At 41.4% G+C, this 21,064-nt stretch overlaps 1 protein-coding gene across 2 annotated transcripts in view; it reads left to right on the forward strand.

Annotated features, from left to right (window-relative positions):
* RABGAP1L (RAB GTPase activating protein 1 like) overlaps window positions 1–21,064 on the forward strand; it is a 430,548-nt gene that overhangs the window by 61,927 nt on the left and 347,557 nt on the right. For both annotated transcript variants that reach the window (XM_038757620.1, XM_038757621.1), the window contains exons 6-8: window positions 9–166; window positions 2,018–2,128; window positions 20,323–20,389. In XM_038757620.1, the coding sequence (XP_038613548.1) occupies window positions 9–166; window positions 2,018–2,128; window positions 20,323–20,389 (336 nt within the window). The remainder of the gene's footprint in view (window positions 1–8; window positions 167–2,017; window positions 2,129–20,322; window positions 20,390–21,064) is intronic.

A 21,064-nucleotide genomic window follows, 5' to 3' on the forward strand; every position in this document is an offset into this window, starting at 1 on the left:
TGATGTAGGTCAGCAGAATTCTTTATAGCTTCCATACTGCATTTAAACGTTCTTCCAAACCAGTGCCCGATGTTAAGGATTCAGTTCTTCCCACCCCGGACAGTGATGTATTCACCTTCAGGGTCTCGTTGGAGGTTAAAGAAGATGATGGAAAAGGAAATTTTAGGTAAGTTGTCTAGACAGTTGGGGAAAATAGCCCTTGTGCACTGAAAATATGAGTCTGATTAATGTGCTGGACTTTCTGAAAGATAAAGGAATTTGGGGTAAACGTCCTATGAGCGGTTAAAGAAATATGTGTTTATGATGAATAGGTTATATTATGTTAGTGTTATGAATATCTTTGCTTCTTGCTTTGGTGTCTCATGATCTTTATAAGGCCACGTTTGGAAAAGAAACCTATAAGAAAACCCAGCTTCTTATGGAAAGGTTTCTTCTGACTTGAATCTGTGTCATAGAGCCTAAACAAAAGTAAAATTATACTTAGAAGAATTTTAGAAACAAAAAAACAGGCTTTGTCCTTGCAAAAGCAATGAAAGCCCATATAAGTTTCTGTGACACCAGTCAGACTTCATTGATAAGTAGTAAGTAAAATGGGGCTGGGGTGGTGGAGGTGGAATAGAAAATATACCAGTGCAAGCTTTTGAAATTGTGGGAAAAAGATATAATCTTTGCACCCATGTTCTTTTTGGAGAGGGATAAAATTATGTGGGCCTTCTGCCGCATAATGCTAATGATAGTGAAATGCCTCTGAGATTGGTGTAAGAAGTGACGAGTCAAAATATATTTAATTAGCTGCACAAGGTGTGAGCAGAGGAAAGCAAAGAGGAGAGGAGTCTGCCAGTTGTTGAAAAATAAGATTTTTCAAAGTCATTAAGAATATTTTAGTCAATCAGTGGTATTCACTGAATGCTTACTGTGTACAGAGCACTGTACTAAGTGCTTGAGAGAGTACTATACAAGAAAATTGGTAGACGTGTGTCCTTTCCAACAGCGAGTTAGTAGTCAGAGGGAGAGATAGACATTAATACAAATAAATTACTCTTACCATATTAGCATAGACCACATTTCTTGGTGTGTGTGTTGGGGTATGTATATGCATACTATATATATATAGTTACCCTCTTGTATTCAAAGAAAATGTCACTGGTGAAATTTATGCTCTTGTGTGACTGATAAACCTGAGAAATTCCGGCTCTCAGAAGGACTTGCACTTGAGGTTGTTTTTCAGTAGTGGCAATGATTTGCACTGGTTTGAATGAATGAATGAGTGAAGTAAAGGTAATATTCCCCTCCATTGTAGTGATTGTCGGGAGAGCAGTGAGTCAAGAACCAATTTTAAATGATGTCTGCAATTTCCAATAAGGTGATATGACAAAATTTTGACCTACATTGTGTGTTGTGTACGTGTAGTCAGCAAGGTGGTTGGGTCTATTTACATATTCACAGAACTTTTGGAAAAAAATGAGCTTTGCACTCCGTGCATTCATGCAGTCCTACTCGAAGGCTTTCACTTGATTCCATCAATCTGTTTTTGCACATTTGGTGACTCTATAAAACGAATGCATAGTCTGTTGCACTTTTTAAATTTGACAGCTTCTCCGTATATATGTGTGAAGTACACTCTGAAAGTCATATTTAAATCACATCTTCCTAGTATTCCACAATATTAGCTAGTTTTGATTTGATTTTAAAGTCAGTCTTACTGTTTTCGTTCATAATGATTTTTAGAAGATGAGAAACTTTTTAAATTTGTAAACAAGTCTGGCAAACTTTGCTTTAACCATTTATATTATGAATTATATAACATGTTTATTACTAATATTTGCACTTGGCAACTAGATTGTTTCATTTTAACTAGAACTATGTTTTTCTGTGCCTTTTCACTGTGCTTAGTTCAGTGTTCTACATGCACCAGGGTTCAATAAATGTATTAATGGCCAGAAAACTTTCGAAACAGATGATATCTATGGGTCGTTTGTGTGGCAGTCATGATGGTTATTTGTTTTGGATATTTCAGCCCGGTGCCGAAGGACCGAGATAAATTTTATTTCAAAATGAAACAGGGAATTGAGAAGAAGGTTGTGATCACAGTGCAACAACTTTCCAACAAAGAATTAGCTATCGAAAGGTATGTATAATTTTCAGCGCAGACGTGCACCTGAGCCAGTGCCGCACATTCAGAGGGCATTCACTAAATGTTGATGTTTGTTTAAAGCCAGTCAAGTTGTGCCGGCATCTTAGCCGGCAAGAGGATTGATACAGGGAGGGGGGCAGGGAAAGAGGGGAATCAAGGAAAGCTGGCCCCAGGGGACCCAAGTCAGGTCCAGCATGCCCGGTGTCATCGTCTAAACAGCAATGTGGCTAGTGGATGGAGCACGAACCTGGGTGTCAGAAGGATGTGGGATCTAATCCTGGCTCCTCCACTTGTCTGCTGGGTGATCTCGGGCAAGTGATAGAAATGACACTGTTGGAATAGCATTGATATGACATTGACAGCGCTTAGAACAGTGCTTTGCACATAGTAAGCACTTAACAAATGCCATTATTAGTATTATTAAGTATTATTATTATTATTGAGTATTATTAAGTATTAAGTATTATTATTATTATTAGTAGTATTAGTATTATGAAGTATTAAGGGGGAAGCAGCGTGGCTCAGTGGAAAGAGCCCGGGCTTTGGAGTCAGAGGTCATGGGTTCAAATCCCGGCTCTGCCACTTGTCAGCTGTGTGACTTTGGGCAAGTCACTTCACTTCTCTGGGCCTCAGTTCCCTCATCTGTAAAATGGGGATTAAGACTGTGAGCCCCACGTGGGACAACCTGATCACCTTGTAAATGCCCCAGCGCTTAGAACAGTGTTTTGCACATAGTAAGTGCTTAATAAATGCCCTCATTATTATTATTATTATTATTATTATTATTACTATTTGGAATCCTAGTGCTGGAATTATCTCCACAAAAGTCCTCCTCCGAGAGGGGAAAATTTCCTGAAGGCCACTTTCTCTTTCCTTTCCTGGAATCGATCCTCAAAATGGTTCTCTCCTTGAAAAGATTGGAGGTCAATGTCAAACGCCATTCCCAGATAGATGTGAAAAGCGTCTGTTAATAGCTATTCCCTAAGGTTCTGAATAGAGTATGTTAAAGCTTCTGAGAAGGGAGAAACACACTTTCTCAACAGAGCAGTCTTTACATTTTGTACATTAGTCCCATGTAGATGCCATTCTATATGACTGTTACTGTTGAAGAATTTCTATGGGCATTTTTATTTTGGACTTGGGAAACAAAAGTGAGAGGGCATTACTTCATGATCAACCTATGCTGGTTTAATGCCACAGTGTGAAAATTACTGCTTTTTAACAGTGTTAGGCACAGAGTAGGTGCTGAGTTAGTACGATTGAGGATGATTTGGGTTGATCTCTCACTAAAGAAGACTCTTTAAGAGTAGCTGGACTCTTCTGGATTCTTGAGACTCCCGTGGGAAGTAATATTTGGATCCACAACCAGATATTCGGTGGATGAAGTCTTTTGTTTGGATATTTGGGATCTGTGTTCACTTCTTGGCCCCAGAAAGCACAGTGAAAGTTTCCGTAACTGGCTTAGTTCTGCCATTAGTATGAAGAGTGAGGAGTTAAAGTGTTGCTTCAACGGAACCCCAAATGCATTGTAGTTTTCTGACTGATTTTTGCAGCTGCACTTGTTTGTCCAGCATTGTAGCTATGTGGATTTAATGAGTCTCTTCCTCAAATTTCAGTTTGGATCATGAATACAAGGCATTTTTCTTTATCTATCAGATTTAAGATTCAATTTTATTATTTTGAGACCCTCACAATGTTGATTGACTGAAGAACCATTGCAATCATGGGGAACAAAAAAAAATGTATTGTGTGCCAATGAAAATCTCATAAATGACATCCCATGCTATTAAGTGTTAACAGTGTGTGGCAGAATTGTTTTGACATGTTTCAGGCTGACTTTACTTTTTTCAAAGTTGAATGGAAGGTGCAGTGTGCTGGGATTTTAGGGACCGGGAATCTAGGCTCAGATGACTTCTCTATGCCTTCCTTACCTCTGAAAAACCGAGATGACTCTTGCCCCAGTGCTCATCACAAGACAATGTGAACATAAATGTGTAATAACTGAAAACATTTTGGTACAGGTGCTCCAACTTTCTCTTACCCAGTGGGGTTTTGAGTGTCTACTCTTAACATTCTGAATATCATATTGGCTTTCTTTGTCTAAAGTTTGGAGTTACCATTGTTTCTCTGGCTGCACATCATCTATGTCAAATGGTTCCTCCTCTCTTTTGCCACCTGTGTGCTTCCTTGGATGCCCGTATTCATAGCCTCTAAAGGTAACATGAGCTAGCAATTTGTGAAAAGAGCCGGGACGGTGATGTTACTGTCATTTTTCTATTCACCTGCTTAGTAACTGTGTTAAAGGTAAGAAAATATATTTGTATTCATATCTGTCACATTTGGTGGAGGCTTAGGATGCTCACTTTTGACTGTCAGAGGCCTAGTGGCTGTAAGTTCCCACTAGACTTTACGTTCCTTGTGAGCAGGAGTTGTGCCTACTTATTCTGGTGTGCTCTTGCAAGCATTTAGTACAGTGCTCTGCAATCAATCAGTGGTATTTGTTTAGCAGCTACTATGTGCAGAGCACTGTTCTAAGAGCTTGGGAGAGTACAATACAAGAGAAATGAGCAGACGTGTACCCTGCCCGTAAGGACTCCATAAATACCATTGATTGATTCTTGAACTCTACCCATGGTGACCAAATCAATCAGTAGTATTTAATGGCATGTATTGAGGGCTTATTGTGTGCAGATCACCGTACTAAGCACATGGGAGAGTACAATACAACAGAGATGGTAGACACTTTCTTTACCCACCAGGAACTCACAGAGTGTAGCAAAGGTGTAGAATCCTTGACCCTGTTTATCCTGGGGACCTTCAAGAGTCTAAATCAGCGGCTGGTGAGGGAAGCTGTGAAAGATTTTGAGCACAGCTCCGAATCTGTGGACACTACATGTCTATGGATTTAAAATGTAAATAGGGGAAACAGTGGGCCTCCCCCTATACCCAGTGCAAGTAAATTATTCAGCGACCTTGCCCTTGGCAAGCAGTATGGCTAGTAGAAAGATCATGGGCTTAGTAGCCAGAGCGTGTGGGTTCTGATCCAGGCTCTGCCACTTGCCAGCTGGGTGACCTTGGGCAATGCCATATAAGTTTACATATACAGTTTATCTGTAAAATGGGGTTTAAATACTTGTTCACTCTTCCGCTTATACTGTAAACTCCATGTGGAATAGGGACTATTTCTGATCAGATTACTTTATATTTACCCTCAGCACTTAGTGTCTGGCACAAAGACTACCAGAACGATCTCAGATGGAGGTGGGACGTTCTGGGAGAGATGTGTCCATGGCGTCGCTGTGGGTCGGAGATGACTCAACAGCTTAAGACAACAAGCGCTTAATGAATGCTATTTTAATTTATTATGTGTCTGAGGATGTCCAGCATCCTTGGGGGGGGGGGGGGGGTTGATGCTTGGTGATTCTCCCCCCGCACCAATTAATTCAATCTCATTGATCCACATCCCTCAAACACCTGCTCAATGCTACTAAGATGTGTGAAGAAAGCAGAGTGGCTGGGGGTGCAGGGTGCTTCTACTTAATAAACTTACGGCTACTACAGCCGGAAAATTGCTCCTTCAATCAGAGGGAGTAGAGAGACCTTGCCGTGCTCCTCGTTGCACCTCAAAGCTACCTAGGGTACCTGTGGGGAAGCCAAGATCATCATCACTCATCATCATCATCATCAGTCTCGTTTTTAAAATGACTTATTGACTTCAGTACTTTTCCGTTCATTATATCAAAACAAAAAGCAAATGAGCGCAAGTCATTCGCTTTAGGTGAGCAATTCGATCTATTTAAAACTTAGGAAGTCCGTTTTCCTTAATGAATTTTCTTTAGTAACTTTTCAAAATGACATTGAAAGAAAGACATTGACATTGAAAATGGCATTGCCTTTTTTGACATTGACATTGATATGACTTTGACAGCGCTTAGAACAGTGCTTTGCACATAGTAAGTGCTTAATAAATGCCATTATTATTATTATTAGTATTATTATTATTATTGAAAACAGTCCAGCAGGTGGCAGTCTCATCAAGCGAATTGCGAAGCGTTTATGAACCTGAAATTTCGAACTGGTAAGAGAAAGCTATTTAGGATGAAATACTATTTGTACTTAGTTCTCCCCTCCCCACCCCTTTGAAGGTGAAAATGAAAATTTAACGTTGGCTGTCGGAAGATTTATTAAAATGTTAGGTTTCATTATCGCTGCATGGACTCAAAGAGTGTAATCGATCCTTTCAATATCAATGAGCCCCCTTTCATTCTCCACTCTCCCTGCCAAAGTAGAGACTAAGTAAAAAGGATTTTCAAGCCCTGCTTTGATACTCTGGTGAACTCCATGATACATCTGGGTCAGATTCCTTGAAAATGTTGTTGGGTGGTTATATGGGGTGTGTTTTCCTAGGGACTTGCCTCAAAGTAATCTGAAATTCACACCCCTTATCTGGTAATGATAAGCAGAGAAGCAGCGTGTGGCTCAGTGGAAAGAGCCCGGGCTTTGGAGGCAGAGGTCATGGGTTCGAATCCCCACTCCGCCACATGCCTGCTGTGTGATCTTGGGCAAGTCACTTAACTTCTCTGGGCCTCAGTTACCTCATCTGTAAAATGGGGATTAAGACTGTGAGCCCCACGTGGGACAACCTGATCACCCTGTATCCCCCCCCCCAGTGCTTAGAACAGTGCTTTGCACATAGTAAGCGCTTAACAAATGCCAATTATTATTATTATTATAATTAATGATAAGCACTACTAAACTATTAATTTGCATTAAAGTTGCAGTGTAGTAAAGTATAAGGCACTTAAGTCTTTGCAAAAGGCTGCAAGAACAAGAAGCGTTGTTCTGCTGACTGTGCTAGTGATTTAAATGATTTTTTAAGAATTTTTCCATTTTAAATAAAACAGTAATTTTATTTTAGGTAGAGTAATTCATTTTGAACACATTTGCATACCTATTACCTGAAAGTTGATGGTAAAATTTAAATCCCCAAGTTTTAGCTGATGGAGGAGGAATCTTAACTACCTAATCTTGTTTGGGCGTTTGTCAGATGATGCATTGGATCATCAGAGTTCAGCATTGCCCTCATTTGAGGTGCTGTTAGCTCATCTATCTCAAGAGTCATCCATTTGTAAATTAAGTTTCCTTCCTAGTTTTTGGCATATTTGTTCAGGGGTTTCTTCAGTGCCCTGAAAATGACACCACCCATGGACATTATCTCCTCCACGATTCATTCATTGTTGATCTCAGCCCGGGAAGGGAAGGGGCGCCCCGCCAAAATGGGACCCGCTGGCCAGATGCATGGGGTGAGGCGTCACACAGTACAGGTTGTATCTCTGGGGTGGTTGTATCATGGGACAATTGTAACCTAGAGAAGGACTGTATATTGTAATCGCAGGATTGTCATGGAGATTTTGCTCCAAAAATAACCGTGCTCCTTATGGGCAAGGATTGTGTCTACCAAATGTACTCTATTGTACTCTCCCATATACAGTGCTCTGCACACAGTAAGTGCTCAGTAGATACTACAGAACAATTGAAGTGAGGGATTTCTCCAAGTGTTTTGGCTGGATCACAACAGCAGAATTAGGAATGTTGTTCCCATAACACAATTCTGTCTGAGTGCAGCACACCACAGTGTTGGGAGTGGGTGTGTGATTGTCAGGACAGAGAGAGTTCTTTAGTGCAAGTTTCCTTGAGCACGAAATTTTCGGGAACACAGAGCCCTGTATTATAGGATAAGTGCTTCAGTTTGTTTGAAGATGGATACCGCCTGGTTTGGAAATCTCCGGGGATTATGTAGTCCAAACTCTGAATCCTGGCGGTGCGGATGCCATTATTCGTTAAATTGTTTCATGTGGATACCAGATTTGCTGTCTGAGATTCCAGTGACGGTCGTTTTTACAGTTTTGTTTGGCACTTGGCTTACTGTTCCAACACATTTTGTATTATGTTAAATTTTACCTATTAAAACTGCATTCTGCCATCTTTTTTCTGAAGTGCTTTTTGATTTGTCATGTTTTTTTTCTATTTTCCTACACAAATTTGCGGGACCTTTGTATTTTTCTCTTTTTTTTTTTTATTTGTTAAATCTCAGTCTTAGCTGTACAGGGCAAATCTAATGACCCATTAACCAAATGTCATCTAAATCTCCCTGCATGTTCATTATTAATAAGAACTGACTCATAAAACAGCTTGTGTTGGTGGATTTTGATACCAGTACTTTTTTTTGTCATGATTCACCGTGGAAAGAAGAGTTGCCAAGTGCCAGGTTGAGGATGTTTAGGACAGGGCATCTTAGGGTGCACAACTGTGTGCCTTCCTGAGCGCCCTAGAAATCTACCCAGCTGGCAACGTCCTAGGTTGCTGCCCGACATCTTTGCACGTTCTTCCTGCCCTCCATCTTATATGGAGGGCAGCATGGCCTAATGGATAGAGCACAGGCTCTGCTTTGTGACCCTGGGCAAGCCACTTCACTTCTCTGTGCCTCATTTACCCCCTCTGTGAAATGGGAATTAAAACTGTGTCCAACTCAATCACCTTGTATCTACCCCAGCATAATACAGTGCCGGACACATAGTAAGTGCTTAACAAATTCCGCAGTCATTATCATCATCATCCCCAGCCCCCACACGGGTCGGAAGAAAACCTTAAGGCTGTCCAGGCTCTGGGGACGAGGCCAGAGATCGAAACCTTATTTGTAAAGCTGTAGTTCCGACTCCAGGGTTGCCAAGTTGAGCTCAGAAACGAAGTAGCGGTAAATGGCTCCAATTGTGGTGGCACACTTTCCCTTAATACTAGTTTGGCATGTGATCTTGGGGTTGCTTCAGGCAGAATTGGGCCAAAACCAGGATTAGTTTGGGAAAGCTCTCTTTAAGGTATACTTTTAGCCTAAACAGTTACGGTCGTTATTTGTAATACTAGAAAAGTCTAATGTTTTAATCCATTGTTGTTGCCTGATATTTGGAGGAAGGTCGCCACTTAGTCACCAGAAATTCATAACAACTGACTTCCGCAGTGGATTATTCAGCCCACATCCTTCTCCTAACCCTGTAAGCTCTCCCTACATTTTGACCCTTTCACTATTTATCAGCACCATTCCTAGGAGATCAGCAGGAGAAAGAAGGGGAGATTAAATTTTAAAAACCCTTAAAGTTCTTGAACCCCACATCAGTCGCATCACTGTACTGATTTGGACACGCACACTTGGAGCTTCAAGAAAATTCCATCTGACTCTGTGCACATCATCAATCATATTTATTGAGCGCTTACTGTGTGCAGAGCACTGTACTGAACGCTTGGGAAGTACAAGTTGGCAACATATAGAGACAGTCCTTACTCAACAGTGGGCTCACAGTCTAAAAGATCATCACATCACTGTAATGTTTTTGGTGAAGATAATTTAAATAATTTACACAAATATTCATTTCCAGATGGAAGTAGCAATTTAATTAAGAAGCCTTATTTATGCGTCTTTGGTTTTTAAAAATCCACATCAAGGCTTTCTTCCATTAATCTGAATTATGGAGTTTTTCTGTATGAAGACAATGTACTTGTTTCTCTTTTAGGAGCCATCCTCTTGAAAAGGTGCAAATCAAATACAAATGCGTCATTCGAGTGCTATAGACACGGTTTTGTTTGGATATGCCTGCACTGTTTCGTGCTAAAGTCTTTTAGCTGGGCTAGCCGAATGTGAGGTTTTGCGCTCTGGTAGGATATGACACGCTGCTGCCTGTAAGGAACATTGCCGCGATTGTAGAATTGATGAGAAACAGGTTGGTGGTGGCTTTCTGATGGAGGTAATGAAATGAACAAAAAAGTACATTGAGTTTTTCTGCATTTGACTGCAGACCTGGAAAAGCTGAATTCAGTGAGAGTGGAAGTCGTCAGCATTCTCTTTGCTCCACTCTAGTCTCTCCTGCTGCCAGTCTCACGCTTACACCATCCTCCCCACCTAGAATACCCTCCCCCTTTATAACCAACAGAACATGCTCTCCCCATTTTCAAAGCCCTTTGAAAATCATGTATCCCCTAGATCTACCCCAATTAATTTATAATTCCCACCACTTTATATAGCCCATACTGCCACTTTATCCCTCAGAACCACTTAACTCCCTTAGATATTCAACACCCCCTCCCTCCCCACCTTAAAACTTATCTATCTTCATAGTGACTTCAAACCTGTAATTTATTTTACCATCTATCATCTCCCCTGCCCCAACCCCCAAACCTGGACTGTAAGCTCTTTGGGGTCAGGGATCATATCTACTAACCCTGTTGTAGTCTTTCAAGTGCTTAGTACAGTGCTCTGTGTACTGGCATAGCAGTCCGTTCTTTTGATTGATTTGATCATGGGCTTAAGGGAATTCTAGGGATGACAAAATGAAAAAGTAGAGATTTCCCGCTGACATGATTATCTAAGGTTTCCTGACAAATTGTGGAGATGCTCTAGAAGAAATATTTCTCCAAGGGACTTCAGCAGCCAAGGAAGCAATCCTTCCTGAAACGTCTCTCAGGCTGTTTCTCTCCAGTCCTTGGAATCTGAAAGGAAGCCCAGGGTAACTGCGGTTCATTCATTCATTCAATCATATTTATTGAGCGCTTACTGGGTGCAGAGCACTGTACTAAGCGCTTGGGAAGTACAAGTTGGCAACGTATAGAGACGGTCCCTACCCAACAGCAGGCTCGCAGTCTAGAAGGGGGAGACAGACAACAAAACAAAACATATTAACAAAATAAAATAAATAGAATAAATATGTACAAATAAAATAGAGTAATAAATACGTACAAACATATATACAGGTGCTGTGGGGAGGGGAAAGAGGTGGGGAGGAAGGAGGGAGCTCAGTCTGGAAGGCCTCCTGGAGGAGGTGAGCTCTCAGTAGGGCCTTGAAGGGAGGAAGAGAGCTGGCTTGGCGGATGTGCGGAGGGAGGGCGTTCCAGGCCAGGGGGATGATGTGGGCCGGGGGTCGACGGCGGGACAGGTGAGAACGAGGCCTAACGGTGAGGAGATTAGCGGCAGAGGAGCGGAGGGTGCGGGCTGGGCTGTGGAAGGAGAGAAGGGCGGTGAGGTAGGAGGGGGCGAGGTGATGGACAGCCTTGAATCTGAGGGAGAGAAGTTTTTGCCTGATGCGTAGGTTGATTGGCAGCCACTGGAGATTTTTGAGGAGGGGAGTTTTCCCTTTCTGTTTCGTAGCCATTCCCTAGCCAATTTTCAGACAGACCTCTGACTGTAGGGTTTTAAGCCACTCAGCTGTCACTCGAAGGCTGACTGTGTTGCTGTTGAAAACCTTCAGCTGTCTAAAGGGGTTTCTGGGTGTGGTTGGTATATAACCTTATTATTCTTCAGGCTCAGTATCAGTTCATAGTGTTGTACTGACTCAATAAGTATCCTGTAATCACCTGCATGTTTTGCATATAAGGTGTGAGCACATTCATAAGCGTTAAAGTTATTGGATCTTGACTCGGGCACTTTGAAAGAAGCTTGTAGTCCGTTTAGCTAGAAGAGTTTCCTGGTAGATGATTCTGTCAGCCATATAATGTGAGAGCTCACCTCCTCCAGGAGGCCTTCCCAGACTGAGCCCCCTTTTCCTCTCCTCCTCCCCCCCCCGCCCTACCTCCTTCCCCTCCCCACAGCACTTGTATATGTCTGTACAGATTTATTACTCCATTTTACTTGTACATATTTACTATCCTATTTATTTTGTTGGTGATGTGCATATAGCTTTAATTCTATTTGTTCTGACTATTTTGACACCTGTCTACATGTTTTGTTTTGTTGTCTGTCTCCCCCTTTTAGACTGTGAGCCCGTTGTTGGGTAGGGACCGTCTCTATAAGTTGCTGACTTGTACTTCCCAAGCGCTTAGTACAGTGCTGTGCACACAGTAAGCGCTCAATAAATATGATTGAATGAATGAATGAGTAACATGCCCAGAGCGTTTCTGCACAAAGAGCATTTCTGCACAAAGACTGGTTCTGATCAGCTCTAAAAGTCAAATGCAAACAGGGGGCTGGGGGCTTTGAGTATAATGGGAGATGAGTAATCCCAGGGCACTCAACATGATCTCCATTTCCTATGTGTGTGGAGCTTTTGAAACTGCTCATTCTTGAGGGTCGGTAAAGATCAGTGTAACAGCTTGTTTGTGGCAATTAAGCAACCCATGCGTCTCTTCTCTTTCCCCAACTCCTCAATTTGAACTAATACTTAGTGGTTGTGTTTAAAGAATCTTAATTTAGAGACCGGAAGTACAAGAGCTAGATCTATTAGATCTGCTTACTGCACACGCTTTTAAATTATTCAGCCAGTTAGAAAATCAGCACAGCTCTCACGGATGCGTTTCAGCAAGATCTGCAGCCAAGGTTCTGGGTTCCAAATCTTTGCTCTGGGGGAACGATGGAGCTCAGAATTTCAGGCTTTTCATGGGCTCAGGGGTACTGAACCCGTCACCCCTGAGGTAACTGGCACTTACAGGGGGAAAATCAAAGAAGCAGAACTTTCGGGTAGGTTTTCAAATGAAGCACATAAGGGTAGGGTAATTTAGGAGGTACCTAGCTGTACCGTGAATCAGGAGCTCCCTCACCTGCAGGAAAATACGATAGAATGAATCCTACTCATATTAATAAATTTTCCTCTGTGATGCAGTATCCAATGAAGATCACACTAAAGGAGAGGGCTACTATTAACAAAGGCCATGTGGACTTAAAAAACATGCTTAATTGACTACTGCATCAGCCTCCTCCCTGCCTCCTGTCTCTCCCCACTCCAGTCCTGCTAGGATCGTTCTTCTAAAAGAAGTTCAGTCCATGTTTCTCCACTTCTGAAGAACCTCCAGTGTTTGCCTGTCTACCTTAGCATCAAATAGAAACTCCTTAACATTGGCTTTATATCACTCAATCACCTTGCTCCCTCCTATCTTACCTCAGTGATTTCGTACTACAACCCAGTACGTTCATTTTGCTTTTTTAATAACAATTTACTCACTGTACCTCAGTCTCTTCTTTCTCATTGCTGACCCCTTTCCCACGTCCTCCCTCAGGCCTGGAACCGTCCCCCTCCATTTATGCCAAACCATCACTCACTCCACCTTCAAAGCTTTATTAAGGTCTAATCTCCAAGAGCCCTTCCCTGATTCGTTCTGTAATATGTTTTACCATTTCAAACTATGTTCATTGGATTGCTCGACTTCACTGATTCCTTTCAGATGTAGATTGTGCGTGTAATTTTCAACATTAATATTACATTAAAGATAACACTGATGGTCTTTATTAAACACTCATGCTAATTGCTGCTGGGGTAGGTACAAGATTATCAGATCAGACAATTTGAACTCCTGCACCTCATTTCTCTTCAGCGGCTTAGGCTTTGTGTCGCCCAAGAAGGAACTGGAATGAAATGATTGAGAAGCAGCGTGGCTCAATGGAAAGAGCACGGGCTTTGGAGTCAGAGGTCATGGGTTCGAATTCCGACTCCACCACATGTCTGCTGTGTGACCTTGGGCAAGTCACTTAACTTCTCTGAGCCTCAGGTACCTCATCTGTAAAATGGGGATTAAGACTGTGAGCCCCACGTGGGACAACTTAATCACCTTGTATCCCCCCCAGCGCTTAGAACAGTGCTCTGCACATAGTAAGCGCTTAACAAATGCCATTATTATTATTATTGAAGATTATTTGTAATTTTCAAGTATAAGTGCATGCTATAATTATAAATGTGGTGCCCACATTAGGCACTCAATAAATGCTGTTGATGATAAAGGGGAGGGTGAACTAACTACAGCTAAGTCACTAAGAGCTCTACAAATGGACCATAAGAACCCACCAAATGGTTTCAATGTATGGTGAAACAGGGAATTATATTTTTATTCTTAGTTTTCTCAAGTCAGATGTGGAGCAGAAGTTTATTTTTGTTTGTCTCTCCCCTGGTAGACTTTAAGCTCTTTGAGGGCAGGTATCTTGTGTACTGCATGACCTTGGCCAAGTCACTTCACTTCTCTGGGCCTCAGATAACTTATCTATAAAATAGGACTTAAGCATGTGAGCTCTGTGTAGGATATGAACTGTGTCCAACCTGATTAGCTAGTATTTACCCCAGGATTTAGTGCAGAGCCTGGCATGTAGTAAGCATTCAACAGATACTCAAACCCCCGAAACACTACTGTACTTCCCCGTGTGCTGCTTCAGTGCTCTGTGCAGGGAAAGCACTCAAATGCTATTGATTGATTAATTGGTGTGATCAAGGTTAATGTTCTAACCAACCCATACTTCTTTGTTTGGGCAGAGTTTTCATTTTCACTTCATGGAGGCTAAGAAAACGGGCCTTTTAGCAGGGTATGTTTTGTTTTGAGGAAAATATATTAAGAAGATTCAGTTGATACCCTTACTTGAGTCTGCCATTCTAGCTCATGATACTTTCTCTTTTTATGGGTAGAGTGGTGCTGCTGTTTCTTTTGTTCCCCTCAATGAGTGAGCTTCTATGTTCATCCCCATTAATAGTCTCAGGAAGATCAGTCAGATCAAAAAATGTCTTAGTTGTAATAATAAGTGTTTTTGTTTGTAGCTGAATCTGAAGTTTGCATTTCTATATTACTGAGGAGTTTGTTCCTTGACACTGATTTTGAGTGCAGTTTAATGAGTCTGTCCTGTTCCTCCACTCCATTTTCACATCCTTCCTTCATGACGATCAGTCCGTTCTTTCACAGTTTCTATACAATGAATGTTGTTCTTTCGTCTGATTTGATCAAAATTTCTACAGATGTGATTTTTTCTATCTGTCATTCTCGGTAGTGTTATGTTGCCGAGGATGCTTGTATTTGCTAGTATCTAATGCAATTGCCATTTTCTCATGTTAAAAAAAAATTAGGAAAGTGAATACAGGAAAATGGCATTTTAGTATTCCTTGCTTTCTAGCCAAGGATTCAATTTGAACCTACTATTCCAAATCTGGAATCTGGGTTTATAGTGTACATTGATTTCAAGAGGTGTATGTGACCTGGTGTTGTACTCTACCATGGATTTTCCAGACCCCATTTTCTGAACCTGGGGCAGTTGTCCTACAGCAGACTCTAGGTAGCCCTTCCTCTCTCAGCCTCAATTTTTGATCAGGATCCAGGTAAAAAGTAGCCCTTCTAGATCAGGCATTGGAGTTGGAAAGGCAGAAAGGATTTCAGGGTCCTATTAAAGGATTTCTGGGTCCTATTTCTGATGCTGGAGTAGGGTTCAGATGGGTTGGAACCCAGGGGACCGTGAATTCCTTGAAGCACACCTGTTGTATTGCTAATGATGGAATAAAGAAGTTAGCCCAGAGGTGGATCTAGGTCTCATCAGCTCACTGATTAGGTAGGTTCCTTTCAGGATGCCACAGAGGATTAGAACTGCTTTGAAGACCATCCGAGGCCCTTGGGATGGTAAGAGCAGCAAGCAGTGGGAATGCACAGTCAGGGTTTTGCCTCAAGAAGCAATAAGTCTTGCTTCAGAAGTTAACAGTTTTTCTCTTTCCTCCTTTATATTTTGGATGTGGGACCTCTGCATTACTCCTCATATAAAACAAAAGACATAAACAGTGTCTCTTGATCTGTCTTGTCATTTTTGGCAACAGACTGATTTCTTATGGGGAAAATGATCTATATATTTCAGTAGAGTTTTTGAGTGCTTTCTACTTGAAATATAAGAAGCATAATCCAAACTTTTATTATTATGTAGAATATTGTTCTTACAAAAGAGGTGTTTCTTAAATCTAAAGCATTCCTGCACTTATCAGTCATCTCTGTCTCCCCCTCCTTTATTTCTAGACTTAGGTATTTAACTAGAATATTTTTCAAGACTCACGGCCTGCCTGTGTTTAATTGCAGCAGAGGTACATTAGAAAGCACTTTCAGGAGCCTGGGAAGAAACAAAGGTTTGAAATGATTGAGGGAATAGAGATGTCGAGGAAAGACAGGAGTTGCTGTTGGGAGGAAAGGTAGCCGAAAAAATTTACCAGCCATGAAATTTTCACCGTCCTTCCCTCGCTGGAATCAATTTTCTACTCAGGCCATGAAACACTTATTATGCAACTCCAGCTCTTGGCATTTGCTCAATGAGAATGAATCTAGAGGCATATTATCATATTCTCTTATGTAAATGTCAGCCATTAATATGGAATGAACACAAACCCCCACAGAATCTATGGAAGTAAATTACAGTTAACAGTTTCCACTAGCATTCTGCCTAAATATTAGCCAGCCTGCCCAAACTTTTTAGGCGCCAAGGGCTGGCAGGTGGCCTCTATTTACAAAACCAGTCGAAGACATTTTCCGAGGAATAGAAATTCTTGAAAATGGGAAGTAGAACTGATTGGCAGGAAATCAAAAAGAGAAAGGGCAGGGGACGAGGGAGGAGGAATTAAAGGGAAGAAAAACCAAAGAGGAAAAGTGGTGCAGAAACCAAATTCGATATGGTGAGAGGAGAACACCTGGAAGGAGAAAAAGCAATAAAGAGAAGTGATTTGACTGTAAAAGACGAACTGCAGGAAGACAGGGAAGGAGACTGATTTCCATCAGAAGGAAAAATAGAGGGAAATACGCAGAGAGCAGGTACCCAAGATGGAAAGGCTTTTGGAGCCAAAAGTGAAGTGTCTGGACATAGAGCTACTCTGGGGTCAGGAGATGAGGCATCTCATGGCCCTTGTCCAGCATGCTGCTTTGTTTCATCATCGGTCCTGTTTTAAATTAAGACCTAAGTGGTATCACTGCCACAAAGTTACCCAGCTGGTAGTTTAAAAGAGAACGCTGGAAAAGCCTCTTGGGGAGCTCCTATACTACTGCCTTCTTGTCTCCTTGCTTCCTTTTTTGTTTCATTTCGAGCTGCCAGTGTATTGGCCAGGGAGCTGTATAAAGATGGGATTGGAGCTACATTTAGACAAATCCCCGGGGGGGCAGCCAAAGAGCTGCAAGCGGATCGAACCGTCGTTGGACTGCCCGTGTTATATAGTCAGTTTCAGTTCCCTTGGTCATCGAGTACAGAAAAATTTGGCCTGATCTCAACCAGACAACATTACTTACCTCTTGACTAAGTGAGTTCCCCTTTCAACGTTATGCATTCTCAGCCTGGGTATAGGCTCTGTGACATTGCAACAGCTCTCAAAGAAATCACAAATCAAACCCAGGAACTGAGTTGCTTATTTCATTTTTTCAGGCAGCTTCCCAATACCAAATTACTGCTCATTCCCATGTTTCTTCTTCCTTAATTCAGCTATTGACTTTGTTCTCGATACCAAACTGGCACGAAGTGGGATTTAAAGCTTTAATTACAGACCAACCCAGCAGGCTACTTAGACTCGGTCTTGTTGTCATTCTTGGGAGAGCACTTACTGCTTGTTGTGAATAATTTTATCTGTTGGTCCTATAAACCCTTTTCCTTTTTGGTTTTTCTTCCCTTTAATTTGTTCTCCCTCTTCCCCGTCCTGTCTCTTTTTGATTTTTCTGCCAATCAGTTCTACGTCCAAGCCCCCAGCCCAAGGTTGTTGAATTCAGGGGAATTTTTGTTTGAGATGATACTCCTGACGTTGATATCTTTTTGGTGCTTTGTGGTTGTGATCGAAAGGAATCGTGCGTAACCGTGGCTTCATTCCACCTTGAGAGCTTGGAAAGGTCGTCCTTTGCTCGCCTGATGGGTTTGCCCCTCGCAGTGGCTGTGCTGATTTCGAACTGGTCTGTCGATTTCCTGACCTTTCTGAAGGCTCTGCTTAAAGAGAGCAAACTTTTTTCCTGACTGTTGCATCCCAGCCAGTTCTGGTTGTTGAAGGGGATCACAATACAAAAGGTGGAGACACTGATGCCAGACACACAAGGAAGGAAACACTGAATGAGATAAAAACCCGAAACGCGGAGAGCCACAGCACATCGCCTCTAAAGGAATGAAAGAGGGCAGAGGAGCAGCCCCGGCGGCTGGGTAACCAGTGCTGCCTGTCTCGTGGCTTCCAGCAGCCCCACTTTACCGAGTAGCTAGTGAATCCCGGGGTTTATCTTCTGATACCGAAGTGGGATATAAAGTGCATCTGGTGGTCATTTAGGATTTTCAAGTGCCAAGCTTTCCCTCCGCCCCGTTTGCCTGCTCCAAGTACCTCCAGGTGGAAGCAGTTCGTGACTTCATCATTGAAACGGAATAATTTTGGTACCTCGGTTTTGATAAAGAAAGATTTTACCTGCATTTTTCATCAGTGTCTTGTTTGTATAACTACCAGGTCTTGTGGTATTGTCCACCCAATCTCTCAGATAATTTCTTAATGGATTTTTTTTTATAATGGCATTTATTAAGCGCTTACTATGTGCAGAGCACTGTTCTAAGCGCTGGGGAATTTACAAGGTGATCAGGTTGTCCCATGTGGGGCTCACAGTCTTCATCCCCATTTTACAGATGAGGTAACTGAGGCCCAGAGAAGTTAAGTGACTTGCCCAAAGTCACACAGCTGACGAGTGGTGGAGCCGGGATTTGAACCCATGACCTCTGACTCCAAAGCCCGGGCTCTTTCCACTGAGCCACGCTGCTTCTCTACCAATTTCCTTCTCTCAGAAAAGCAATAAATAGGAAGGACAATCGGTTGTAATAAAATGGTGCTGAAAGCAAATTTTCATTGCAATAACTAAGTCTTTTTATATTGGTATAAAAACAGGCAAAGAGCACCACACCATAATAAGGTGATTAAAAATAGCTGTTTAATGCAAATGCAAATATAAACCTAGCCAACCTACCTTTGTAATTTTGACGTACGTACCAGTGTTATTATGCTAAAATGCATGGTCATCACCATCTTTTCATTGTATTTAAAGTCCATAGTAAAGACACACAGGAGAGAGATCCACAAACCAGTACCCATGTGTAATCTACATACCTTCACTATGCTCATACATAGAAATTATTTTTCCACACTTAATAATTGTGATATTTGTTAAAGCATTTACTCCATGCTAAGCACTGGGGTAGGTACAAAGTAGTCCTTTCAGGCATTGTTCTGGACCCAAAGCCTAAGTAGGAAGGAGAACAGGTACTTGATCCCCATTTTACAGGTGAGGAAACTGAGGCACAGATTAGTTAAGTGAGTTGTTCAAAGTCCCAGAGCAGGCGCATGGTGGAGAGGGGATTAGACCCTGAGGCCTGTGTGCTTTCCAGAAGGCCGTGCTTCAGAAAAATGACATTTATGTGGGGTCACAAATGTGGAACACAGAAACCCAAATACACAACACACATGACCACTAGAATTTAAAAACCAGAGAGATCATAAAAGAGGAAGAAGAATGAGACATACACTGCCTAATTTAGAAGACTAGGTATTTTTGCTAGTAAATTAGTAGTAATTGCTTTGACACGTTGTAGTTAGAATTAAAATAATTAAAATCTTTTCTTAAACAACACTGTCCGTATACGTACAAAAGTCTTCTCTACAGACACAGGTTTTTTTTTTTCATACTTATTTTCAAAGGCTTATTTTGCATAGTAGGGTTCCCTAGTGGAAAGAGCCCAGTCCTGGGAGTCAGGAGGACCTGGGTTCTAATCCAGGCTTTTCCCCTTGTCTGCTTTGTGACCTTGGGCATGTCACTTGTTTGCCTGTTACCTTATCTGTAAAATGGGGATTAAAACTGGGAGCCCCATGTGGAACAGGAACTATGTCCAGTCTGATTAGCTTGTATCTACTCCAGTGCTTATTACGGTGCTTAGCACACAGTAAGGGCTTAGCAGCCACCATAAAAAAGGTTTCTTGCCTGGCGAACAATTGGATTAGAAGTAAATCTAAAAATACCATTAACTCTCGATTCTGGCAGGCTGAAATTGATAGCCTTCTTTCTGATTATCTCTCCTTTCAATCTGTAATTAAATAGACCAGGTTTGGATTGCTCTCTGGTAATTGACTTTATTGTGACTGTATTGCTGCTATAATTTGCATCTTTTAAAAGGGAAAGTAAGGGTTGATCCTTGAAGCCATTTTTGTTTATCATTACTTCAGTAATGATAATTAAATTCAGAGCTGTGGGAGGGTAGTGTGTAGGAATAGTAAATGAATTCAAGTAGCTGGTTTGCCCCACACTACCCGTTTTTCATAAGGTGCCTGGCCTTTATAATAATTCAGCCAGACTAGGTACGGTATAATGAGGACTCACAATTTTTTGCTTATTTGTTGACTTACCTCTGTCTCTCCTTTTTTTTTTAACATTTTTAGGTGCTTTGGGATGTTGTTAAGCCCAGGTCGAAATGTGAAGAACAGTGATATGCATTTGTTGGATATGGTAATGATTATTTTAACCCTTTTAACAAAGTGAGGTTTCATTATTGTTCTATACTATTAAAGGAATGTGTTGAGATAACATATCATAATTTAAAAAAAATTCTCATTTCCATTTGGGTTTATTAACTTCATGTGGAAAACTGAGCCTGAACTTGAGAGGGAAAGGAATGGGCAAGTGCCACAGTGGAAGATGTCACTGTAGGTGGGTCACTGAAAACTAAGCCAAAAAACCGAGTTATTGTTGAAAAATCAACCATCTGATATTCAATCATCCTTAAACCAGTTGTCCAAAGAACAAATCATTAACCTCTACCACTAATTATGTAAATGTTAATTGAGGCTAACCTGTTGACTTTGTTATTGAAATATATTGATGGTTGAAATTTGATGATTGGCCTTTAATTGTTTAGATTTTTAGGTGTTTTGTCTCACAACCCCCAAAATGCTGAAAATTGGAATCTGTTATGTGACTATAAAGTTAGTTCTCACAATGCCCATAATGCCTTTCCTGTTAGTCTTCTTGGAAATGAAATAAAGACATGAACCAAGTAACTCCAAAGGGAACGGGAAGCCTTTCATTTAGAGTGCACAGTTGCGATTGATATGACTCAACATTTTTAATCTGACTCTTGCCCCACATGTTTTCTTTCAAATATTTCTCTTGTTTGTTGCTTCT

Source organism: Tachyglossus aculeatus, chromosome 16, assembly GCF_015852505.1.
Source record: "Tachyglossus aculeatus isolate mTacAcu1 chromosome 16, mTacAcu1.pri, whole genome shotgun sequence".
NCBI lineage: Eukaryota > Metazoa > Chordata > Mammalia > Monotremata > Tachyglossidae > Tachyglossus > Tachyglossus aculeatus.